The 10,573-nt window shown below is 39.2% G+C and overlaps 4 protein-coding genes across 4 annotated transcripts in view; all 4 read right to left on the bottom strand.

Annotated features, from left to right (window-relative positions):
- The window catches only part of LOC104803036 (probable WRKY transcription factor 69), a 1,812-nt gene extending 542 nt beyond the window's left edge, over positions 1–1,270 (bottom strand). The window contains exons 1-3 of the mRNA XM_019201067.1: positions 1,023–1,270; positions 795–938; positions 8–243 (exon numbers count right to left, since the gene is read on the bottom strand). Coding sequence (XP_019056612.1) covers positions 8–243; positions 795–938; positions 1,023–1,144 — 502 coding nt within the window. The 5' untranslated portion in view covers positions 1,145–1,270. The remainder of the gene's footprint in view (positions 1–7; positions 244–794; positions 939–1,022) is intronic.
- Positions 1,271–2,619: 1,349 nt separating this feature from the next.
- LOC104803021 (60S ribosomal protein L11-1) lies at positions 2,620–4,157 on the bottom strand. Its single transcript, XM_010526883.1, has 5 exons — positions 4,047–4,157; positions 3,830–3,937; positions 3,702–3,744; positions 3,065–3,260; positions 2,620–2,965 (listed from the first exon to the last, which is right to left on the bottom strand). The coding sequence occupies exons 1-5, from the start codon at positions 4,047–4,049 to the stop codon at positions 2,767–2,769; spliced, it is 549 nt and encodes a 182-aa protein (XP_010525185.1). The 5' UTR covers positions 4,050–4,157; the 3' UTR covers positions 2,620–2,766.
- A 697-nt stretch (positions 4,158–4,854) lies between these two features.
- On the bottom strand, positions 4,855–7,293 carry LOC104803012 (serine/threonine-protein kinase CDL1). Its single transcript, XM_010526870.2, is given in 7 exon segments — positions 4,855–5,026; positions 5,029–5,230; positions 5,338–5,470; positions 5,550–5,808; positions 6,003–6,138; positions 6,465–6,703; positions 6,968–7,293. Coding segments are annotated over 7 exon segments (1,194 nt in total). The 5' UTR covers positions 7,122–7,293; the 3' UTR covers positions 4,855–4,955.
- A 614-nt stretch (positions 7,294–7,907) lies between these two features.
- The window catches only part of LOC104803004 (50S ribosomal protein L1-like), a 3,383-nt gene continuing 717 nt past the window's right edge, over positions 7,908–10,573 (bottom strand). Inside the window, exons 2-11 of the mRNA XM_010526859.2 lie at positions 10,512–10,560; positions 10,070–10,147; positions 9,821–9,862; positions 9,622–9,724; positions 9,296–9,360; positions 9,162–9,206; positions 8,978–9,085; positions 8,792–8,879; positions 8,617–8,663; positions 7,908–8,294 (exon numbers count right to left, since the gene is read on the bottom strand). Coding sequence (XP_010525161.1) covers positions 8,217–8,294; positions 8,617–8,663; positions 8,792–8,879; positions 8,978–9,085; positions 9,162–9,206; positions 9,296–9,360; positions 9,622–9,724; positions 9,821–9,862; positions 10,070–10,147; positions 10,512–10,560 — 703 coding nt within the window. The 3' untranslated portion in view covers positions 7,908–8,216. The remainder of the gene's footprint in view (positions 8,295–8,616; positions 8,664–8,791; positions 8,880–8,977; positions 9,086–9,161; positions 9,207–9,295; positions 9,361–9,621; positions 9,725–9,820; positions 9,863–10,069; positions 10,148–10,511; positions 10,561–10,573) is intronic.

Below are 10,573 nucleotides of genomic sequence, written 5' to 3'. Positions count from 1 at the left end.
CCCAGCCCCGGCGCCGCCGGTTCCTCGGGCTCAGTATCGACGGCGGCGGGGGTGTCGACGTCAGCATCCTTCTTGGCGGGGGCGGAGGAGTTGTTGCGGTGGTGAGGCTTGTTAGCGGTGGAGGGGAGGGGGTGGTTGTGGTCGGAGGCGTAGGTGATGACGAGTCTTGTGGGGTCCACTCGGCTTCTCTCCACCTGCTTCCTCGCCGGGCACCCCTTCGAACTGCTGCACCTGTAATATCCCCTGAATTTCGCACCACCCAAAAAATTAATAAAAAGTTTTTATGAAAAAAAATCCCTTTTAATCAAAATAATTACTGTTCCAAAGTTTTTGGCACGTTAATCACATACTTATTATATGTTGCTGTTTTTTTATTTATTTCATCGATTTTACTTGGAGCATATCTCTGGAGTACCCTAAATCTCACCATGATTACAAACAAATTTTAAATTTAATTTCAATTCCCAAGGCTGTTCCATGTAAAATACAGCTTCAATTATCCAATAAATCGGGTAATTAGATAAGACAAGAAGAAAAATGTAATAATCAGGCGGTGACGCGAAAAGCCACGCGACGACGGGCGCGTAGGCGTTTTATTTTTCGATCCCAACTACTACACGGGGGCGTACGTTAGCATAAGGCCTCCGTTGGTTGATGCTAATGTACGCTTCTCCGTCTTCATCTTCCGCTCTCGGGGACAGATAGTGACAGTGACAGTCGTTGAGGAGCCAAAACATAATCAGGGACAGGGACTGTGATCACGGGGGGAAGAGAGGGTAAAAGGGTAAATTCACCTGGGGTAAGGGGAGCCTTTGATCGGCTTCTGTCCGTACTTCCTCCAAGCCCACGAATCCGACGGCGGATACACCTCGCCTCTGCCACCAGATCCTGCCACGTCAGCAATCGGGACAGACACAACTCTCTTCTCTATGCTCCTCCTGCTCCGGAACACATCTCCATCAGAAACACAACTCAACAAAATCTTTTTTTTAAAAAAAAAAAAAAAAGATTCCGAAGAGCACCTTTTCTTGGAAGAAGGCTTCACGAACTTGGAATCTTCGCAGGAAGAGGGAGATTCCGGTACGACGTCGTTGTACGTCTCATCTTCTTCGTCGTCCGATTGCTGCTGAACTCTACGGTTCATCTCGAAGAAGAAGGGGATATTCGGTAATTCGGATTAAGGGTGTGATTAGGGGTTTTAATCCATGTGATTATATTGTTCTCCCTTCCTCTTGCTGTTTATTAATCTGGGGACGTGCAGGCAAATACTAAGCACTATATTATTATTATTATTATAGTATGGTTTGTTTATTTTATTTGTTGTTTTCTTTGAAAGGTTCTCTCGTGGGGTTTATTTTAATTTTTTTATCCCACAGGAGAGCTGTTTTTTTTTTTATATAAAAAAAATCTTAATTAATGGTTTCTTAATTAGATAGACATTTGAATTAGTCCATGCATATGTATGCATTACTTAAGCAGATCTATATTTTTTAAATATCCGAATCAGCATTGGGGTTTTTTCTTCAATATATATATATATATATTTGGTTCCATTATAAATATAATTTTATTATATTTGATTATTAATGTTTTCTGCGGACTAATGTTGTTATCCCCGGACAGAGAGACTTGAAATTAAAATAAAATGGCCAGAAAATTTTGGCTGTATTATTTGTGATAATGTTTTGGGGGATGATCAAGTCAAGATTCCACACAGTGGATTTTATAAATTTTTTTATAATAATAAATAGATTTATCCCCATAAAATAAATGCAGGCGTCTTAATAACTATTAAATGCTCTATTATTTGTCTCCAACTTCCCTCATAAATCAGCCGAAATTATTTTTATTCTCTTGTAAGAAATTGCGACAAATACTAACGTGGATGGTCCGGTATATTTTCTATGAAAAATTCATGTCTTAAATATTAATTCGTTCGTTTTTTTATTCGAATTTGGTGAGGCTGATAATAAAACATGATTGGACAATATATACGTAGCTTAATGTATTATTCAAATAGAGTACAAAGTAAATATTAAATGATGCCGTCTAAATAATAAATATAATATATATAGTCTGAGAATATATAAAAATCGACTAAAAATAACAAATACACTTTATATATATATATATATATTGAACAGGATCCATGAACATTGATCGAACCTGTGAGTAAGTATATTCTATGATGTTTTGACCGAGTTTGGTCGTGGACACTGGACAGGACATTTGATTTTATTAGTGAGATGATTATTAAATGTTTTGCATCAAATCAAACCACCTGTTCCAGTTTAAGGAAACTTTGTTGGGAACATTATCCAATTACCATTTTAATTTACTAATTATCGCGACATTTTTTTTATTATAGCTTTTAGTTAAAATTGGAACGCTAATCTCTAGTGATATTTAAAAAAAATGACAATCATATGGCGTCTCTAATAAATTTTATTTAATTTGCTACTATTCTTAATCCAAACTACAACATAAAATAGTATTTCATTGTTCTTTGCGATTAAAATTTGGTCATTATATCGCATTATCTATAGCGCGTTTTTCTTCAATAGTTTAATGTCTGTCCAAATACTCCGATTTGAATCAAACTGTATATATATATATATATATAGCAATTTGGCATAAAATAAATATGAATCAACATCAGAGAGGTACATAAAGAAGTTTAGAAAAAAAAATATCAGAAAAATTGTTAAAACAAAACTCTTTTAGGACAGACCAAAAGTTATATATGGGATATTGCCAGAGAGAGACTTAGCCGGTGATGTTCTGGGACTTGTTGAGGATGACGCCTTCGTATTTGACTTGGAACCATTTCATGGCGTCGTCCTTCGTCACTCTGTGCTGGATCCCGACACGAGCCTTGCACCTTCTGCGCCGTGCCACTCTGTAACCAGGCCGTTCAAGAACCACGTAGAAGTCCATACCATAGATACCCGTGGATGGATCATACCTGACGATATCGAACAATGCACAAAAACCCAATTGAGAAGACTGCCCACTGAATCTTTGTCTTCAAATACGGAGAATTTCTAACCAGAATTTGACTCACTTGATACCCAAGTCGATGTGTTCCTGAATGCCAAAGCCAAAGCAGCCGGTGTCGCTGAAGTTCCTCCTCAAAAGCTCGTATTCCTTGACTTTCAGTCCACTCTCCAGGAGTTGCATCGCCTTCTCGCCTCTGACGGTAACATAGCATGCAATCTTCTCGTTACGTCTAATACCAAAAGACCGGACAGTGTATCGAGCTGCAAACAGACACAGACTGTAAAGATCATTTTCGGAATTCCCTTCCTCCAGATCCCATCCATACCCATCCATGAGGACAACACATTATAGCAACATAAAACAAAGATCAAGAAACATCCCAACCATATGAAGAAACTGCACTCAATACAGATCCAACAAACCAGGAAGTAGCATTTGAAACATGACAAAATTCAAGAACTGATACTGAAATCAATCAGGACAAGCAAGCAGAGTGGGCAACAGGGAGGGTGGGACATATTATCAAATAAACCAATACCCATAATCTCAGAAACATAATCACTGAACTCATTCATCGTTTCACATATCTCAGTTATGTCCTAATCGATCGTCCAGGATCACTAATCCGAGCTACAAACTCTCACAAATAGATGCCAAAAAAGAGAGAGAAAAATCTAAACTTTGACGATAAATTTACTTGCCTTTGGAGAAAACAGGAGTTTGCCCACTCAGCTGCTCCAACACCTACAAGCACAGGAAAAAAAAAATTTGATTAACCCAAGCGGGTACAGAGAGAGACACAAAGCAAAAAAAAAAAAAAAAAAAAAACCTTGGCGGCTCTGGTCAGACGATCGCCGCTCTCACCGACGGAGATATTGAGGACCAGCTTCTGCACTTTAATGTCCCTCATCGGGTTCGCGAGCTTTTTCTCCGAAGCCTAACGAAACAACGCATCGTCAGATAAAATCGACATTTCTACATCGAAAAATATCACAACGAGGTAAAAATGAACAGTGAGAATCGAATTGTAAGGAGCAGAGGCGTACCATTGGGGATTAGGGTTGCGAAGAAACTCCGGCCGCCGGGGAGGAGAAATGCTTCGAAGAGGAAAAGAGGAGAAGAAACTGATGCCTTTTACATAAAACCCTACGTCCAATAATACCACAGACTCGCAATTAGGGTTCTTGCTTCCATTTGCTTTTACGTTTTTACCCTTTCGATTCCTACGTGGCGGAATTCATGCCACGGTGGCATCATCAGTTCATCTCGTTTCCATCTTTCACACCCACATAAATGCATATACAAGTCTGCAACTACGACATTACTTCAATGGGGTTTTCCACTGTATCGAATAAGCATTTGAAAAGTGGAAATGGAGACTCCCCCTTTAGCCATTTCAGGGTCCAACCAAAATCATGTAAGAGTATATATGTATGTATGTATGTATGTATGTATGTAGGGAACGGCTAAAGATATGTCATTTCCTGCACAAGAAAATGCACCATTTGAACCCTTGAGTTCGAGCTTGCCTAAAGTTTGAACCTTTGAAGTTTGGGAAGTTATCATCGCTCGAACCATGAGAACTCGAATCAGATCACAATCTCAAAACCGCCTGCCCCAAGATTAGAGCGGGCAATGCAGCTCGTGGGAAGCGCCATTCGGGTGGAACAGCGAAAAGACAGGCCGAGAAAGGGAAGAAAGCAAAAACCTTTAACAGAAAAACAAAACAGTTCCTACACAATATGGTTCTCCTTGTCTCTGTTCTTTCATCAAATGACTCGTTCCATGCAAGAAATGGTGTTGTTCCATAAGCTTCTCTCCCCTATGGCCAGCTGCAACTTACAGGTTCTAAACTGGATTTTACTGACGATATTTGACTATCTACGAGATGGTCGCCTAAGTTGGAAGAACAGGAAACAGGCAAGAAGAAACTCGCTTCTCTCCGAGTTTTTTTTTTATTGAGCAAAGGCACTTGCTTTACCGGGTGAGATGGGGGACCTGGAAGCGCTAAAGCTAGAGCATCCGCTTTAGAAGCTGATCTACGGCTTCTCACCAATGGAACCAGTGACTGCACCACGTCTGCCATCAACGGCCTGTAATCGGCTTCTGATTCCACACACATTGCAGCTATTGCTGCCACTTGGACAACCTCTTTCATTGAGTATTGACCTTCGAGTGCTGGATCCATAATGTCTACAACTTTATCTCTATCTGCCAGTTGGGGCAAAGCCTGTCAGGGAAGAAAAGGAGAAACACATTAGCTAACGCAAGAAGAAATTCAAAAAGCGAAAAAAAAAATTACCAATTTGATAGGAAACTGATACCATGAAAACATACCCAAGATACTAAAACACCTTCTCCTTGAGGTCTCTTCATATCTACCGGAACCCTGCCAGTCAGCAACTCCAAAAGGACGACTCCGTAAGAATAGACATCGGATTTTGTTGTCAAGTGACCTGTCAAAGCATACCTGTCCAGAAAAGAGACAAACAGATTTCAGAAATTTGAACTTCAAAATTTAAAACTTTAGAGGAATAACTTGAACATACTCAGGAGCAACATATCCCTGTGTGCCTAATACGCGGGTCGAAACATGTCCACCAGCTTTTTCAGATCCTATTTTCGCCAACCCAAAGTCGGAAACTTTGGCATGGAAATTTTTGTCCAGGAGAATATTGCTGCTTTTAAAGTCCCTGTGAATCACAGGGGGTGATACATGTTCGTGAAGATATTCCAATCCTTTCGCAGCTTCAAGAGCTATTCTCAACCGTGTTTCCCAGTCTAATCTCAGTGGAACAGAACCCGAACCTGCATATGAGAAAAGAAACGGTTTTATCAACAAAGGAAAACTCTTTCTGACAAAGAATCTTGAAACAAGAATGCCACTCTGCGTTCACTGCATGCAAAATTGTAGTCAAAGAACTAGATAATGCAAAAACATATCACGTTCATGCCCATACTCTTAACTCGACAATTCAGAAACCACCAAGTGAGCAACTTACCATTGATGGGATACAGGTGTTCCTGCAGTCCACCATTTGCCATGAACTCATACACAAGCAGTTTGTGACAATTGTCAGAGCAATATCCAAGAAGTGCCAATAAATATGGTGAATGCAGACGGCTCAGCAACTCTACCTGTGACCGAAAAATAATTGACAAATCATTAAGCAATTGCAGAAACTCAGCCAAAAGAGCCGTGAATTGAAGTAGAGAATGACATTTTCATTGCTAAAGGACTTGGAAAAAAGCAAAACCAGCAGATGGACGATTTTTAATTCACATTGAATAAAAAGAAATATTAAGGACCAAAAATTTTAAAAAAATGAATAGTGAATGTTTTGCCCAATAAATTTTCATTTTGATATGAAAAGAGCGTTCATAAACGCACCAACATTTTCTCGTAAAGCCTGGAAAGAAACCTATATTATCTGTATTACAGAAACTAAAACCAAATAAACAACCTCCATTTTGAATTCCTCTTCCCCTTGCTTCCCCGCATGATCCATGAACTTGATAGCAACTTTTAGTCCGTTGCTTAGAACTCCTCGATAAACCAATCCGAAGCCACCATGCCCGACCACATTCGACTTGCTAAAGCCACTGGTTGCTGAGTGTAGCTGCTTGAAGGTGAAAACTTGCAGCCCATTGTCAAAACCATTCTGTAAACTTTGACATTCTCCTTTTTCCTCGCAATCAAACCCTTGCATAGGCAGATACATCAAAATCTATCAGCAAAACCCATCTTCCAAATCTGGTCCTTTTGGATAATTTTCCTGCTCCTAAACCAAACCGTTTGAAATTCTACTTGTACATTGCTCTGAAACAGTTCAAACAACCGATTCCATAGTATCACATTTTAACACCCAACGAAAAGCAGAGGATATAAAACAACAATGGAGGTAGCGATCAGAACTTTCTCCATTTTAACCATTTTCCCGGTAACCGACCAACCAGAGGGACTTACTCTCGCGGTCTCTTCGACGTTTGGACAGTTTGTTCCGAAGATAGCAGTAGTAACTGAAGGCGACGAACAGAGAAGCCAAAGCAAGACAAGCCAGCACGACGATGGCCACAAGCGCAGTGCGCTCTTTCTCCCTGTACGGGTCATCTGTCTCCATTTCCCCAACCTTTTTGGGTTTCCAGAAATGGTAAAGAAAAGTCTGAAAACCCTAACCCTAGAAATTGTCACCACGAGAAGAAGAACCTGAAAATGGAGAAGAGAGAGAGAGAGAGAGAGAGGGGAACAAACTCTTAACGCTTTGGGGTTCGAGAAATTGCTTTGTGTGTATGTGTCAACATCACTGTACTGACTTGTTTTGTGGCGCGGGGAATAGTTAAAAACACGGATTCCCTGAAATTTTGCATATTGGTCCCTAAAAATTTGATTATGTGATATTTTAGTCCTCTATGATATTTTGTTCAATTTAGCCCCTGACATTTTAATATAACAAGCTAACAAGAGCAAAGTGGGATTCTCGCTGCCTGAATAATCCAAGACTTTATGGGCCAAATATTACTATCCATAGAAGTATTCGTATAGTTTATTTCCTTGTACCAATAATATATTCGAAAGTAATACAAGAAATCTTGAATAATCAAATCAGAAATCTTGGATATAATACAGAACTATCCAAGAATATATTTATATTTCAATGGATTTAGAGATCTTAAATGCCTTTTCTCACCTTGAACAAATAAAAAAGTTGACGATAACCCACTTATACTACGTAGAAAATGGGGTATGAGAAAATATATTTTATAACATTAGAGGTTAAAGTAGAAACCATATGAAAATTGAAGGGCCTCTAAGAAATTACGGGAAACAATTCCAATTGTCGTGTTCGGGGCTTTGAAGCCGACATTTTGTCCCGAAGGAGGAAAGACGCAAAACGATGAAATTAATGGGAACAGAAAAACATCCATCTTTTGTCATCCTTCATTAAAATATTTCACCTGAGAGTTTAAAATTAAGACAAAACACATGCGCCATCACTTTCGAGAAATTTAAAAAAAAAAGATTTAAAGAGTTAACAAATCGGCAAAAAAACAAAAACAAAAATTGAATCAGTTGCAATAAGACATTAGTTTCAGTCTTCAGATGCTGGTTCGGTTCGGTTTCAATACGGTCGAACCAAAGGGTTTATTCCTGTAAAACCAAATAAATCAAGTACTGAGATTTGAACTTGAGAGAGTGTACTGACAGTACGCGTTGATCACTTGAGCTGCAACTTGGTAGAGAGATCCGCTGCTCTGGATAGCGACTGTATTGATACGGGATAACCCCGACCCATCTGCAGAAAAACCGGATTAACTCGGTTACTTTAGGGCATTAACACCTCCAGATAGCTGGAGTGCTGAGGATTACTGAGAGTATGAACACATGACAAAAGAATGGCAAAGCATAATGGGCAGTGGCATGTTCATGTTTCGCAATGGGAGATGGTAATATGATGCCATTGTGCACAGAATTTGTCTCTTGTAGATTGAATGGAGGGTTGAATGGGAGATGGTAATATGATGTCATGATCATTAGGTTGGATGGGGAACTAAGTATTGTACCCTGAAATATATTTCTGAAAAGGGGTATGAGATTAAGATACATTCGAAGCTTACCGTACTGCATAAGTGGAATGCATTCACATAACCAGCATACTTTGAAGCTGTAGATAACAACAAAAAGCTATAAAATCAGCCTCGGATTAAGCAGGTGATCTGCTTAAACTTTGGATACATAGACATGGAACGCTTCAAAAAAGTTTTTTTTTATTTGCGAAAAAGGAAAGCTTACTCTTTTTCAATCCGGCAGGCTTTGCCTGTAAAAGAGCGTTCATAAACGCACCAACATTTTCTCGTAAAGCCTCCTCTGGAAAGCTCAACTGGAGATGTAAGAAGCCGTCAGATATCAGTTAAATCTGCCACAAAATCAACATATATCCACATACAAATCCAGTTTTGGATCCTAAAGAGATTGGACCTTTCCAAGTGGCACATGCAAGATAGAAGTTTTGTCCATTCTAAATTTGGTGTGACCAGCCTTTGCGTCTTTGACAGCTTTTGCAACATCCTTGGTCACACTACCTTGCTACACAATACATTATTTAAATCAGTTCAAGAAAATAAGCGGCAAATTTAGGGTGTGAATGCAAAATGTCACTCACTTTGGGGTTTGGCATCAAACCATGACTGTTAAGAATCCTTGATATCTGCAGATATGCACAAACAATTCCGTCAAATGAAAAGACCAACTCTTTCCGTTCCAAAGAAAACTTGGCAAGTACTCAAATTAGAAAACCTTATAAACACGAGGCATCATTTGAGGAGTTGCAAAACATCTGTCAAAATTAATCTTGCCGCTTTCTGCGTATAGGGATAAAACAGAATAAACAACCTGCATACATAATTACTAGGCAGAATCCATACTGAGATTAATATAAATAACGACAATAGATAAATACACGCCTTCTATCTGGAAATACAATGCATGCGTCGATGAAAGAAAGGGAGAGTGGCAAAGGGGATGGAAGCACAACAAGCAAAAAGATCTCTTTTTGCATTTGAAGACAAAAGGTGAAAACACATCACTATCAACATGACAGTCAAAATGCAATAATTCATTACTTGAGATTTCCTCGATAAGGTCAAGACCACCGACGATATCAGCACCAGCAGCCTTAGCATCCTCTGCATCAGACCCTTCAGCAAAGAAGGCCACTTTCACCTCCTGAAAGATGAACCTATTTGTTACGAAACTATAACTAGGTGATAAATCAACAATCAACAAATAATGCCATAATAGACTGAAACGATATTGTAGTACCTTCTTCACAGAATGAGGTAGAGCCAAAGTACCACGAACTATCTACAGTTTAAATAGTGGTAACAATCAGTCCGGACATAAACACTTTATGTAATTTACAGAGAAAGAAAACCGGAAAACCCGAAAAAGGACGAGCAATAATCAGCAGATATTGTAAGAACATCAAATCCATGGACAAGAAGAAACAAAATATAAACTTTTTATCAACCGACAAAGAGAAAACACAGGTAACATGAGAACATCAAATACCAGCTCAGATCTTCCTCTTTCAATGCCCAATCTCACATGCGCCTCTAGAGTCTCGTCGAATTTCGCCTTGGCATTGGCCTGTATCATCAATAGAAAAGACAGACGAAAATCGGAAACCACAACAAAGTATTACAAAGGATAGTACACAATGAGAAACCCGAGTCTATATCGAAGTATTACCACTGACTCGTTCTTCCTATCTTGCCATACTAAATGTAAACCAGCAACAATGTATTACATACATGTTCACAATGTTGAATTCTCTCACAAAATCACCATCACATAAGGATTACTAAATTCTGCTATTGTGCACAGAGAAGGGCAAATGAAAAACCCTAAGCTTTTCTACTCTAACAAGCTTCAATTCGATACATTTCCACGTTCAAACTGTACTGCGACATAGATTCTTAACAATATCAGCTGGTTAAGCTTTGAAGCTGACCTTTATTTCTCTTATGGCCTCCATAAGATCCACAACGGGTCTCTTTCCCGGCTTCAGGCCCG

The sequence above is a fragment of the Tarenaya hassleriana genome, unplaced genomic scaffold, assembly GCF_000463585.1.
Source record: "Tarenaya hassleriana unplaced genomic scaffold, ASM46358v1 Cleome10, whole genome shotgun sequence".
Classification (NCBI taxonomy): Eukaryota; Viridiplantae; Streptophyta; class Magnoliopsida; order Brassicales; family Cleomaceae; genus Tarenaya; species Tarenaya hassleriana.
This window is presented reverse-complemented; position numbering and strand designations above follow the sequence as displayed.

What these genes read in the sequence shown, in the direction of transcription:
- LOC104803021 (XM_010526883.1), bottom strand. An exon ending in GTCTGACCAGAGCCGCCAAG is followed by an intron (nt 3,745 to 3,829) that starts GTTTTTTTTTTT and finishes CTGTGCTTGTAG; the next exon opens with GTGTTGGAGCAGCTGAGTGG. An exon ending in CACATCGACTTGGGTATCAA is followed by an intron (nt 2,966 to 3,064) that starts GTGAGTCAAATT and finishes CGATATCGTCAG; the next exon opens with GTATGATCCATCCACGGGTA.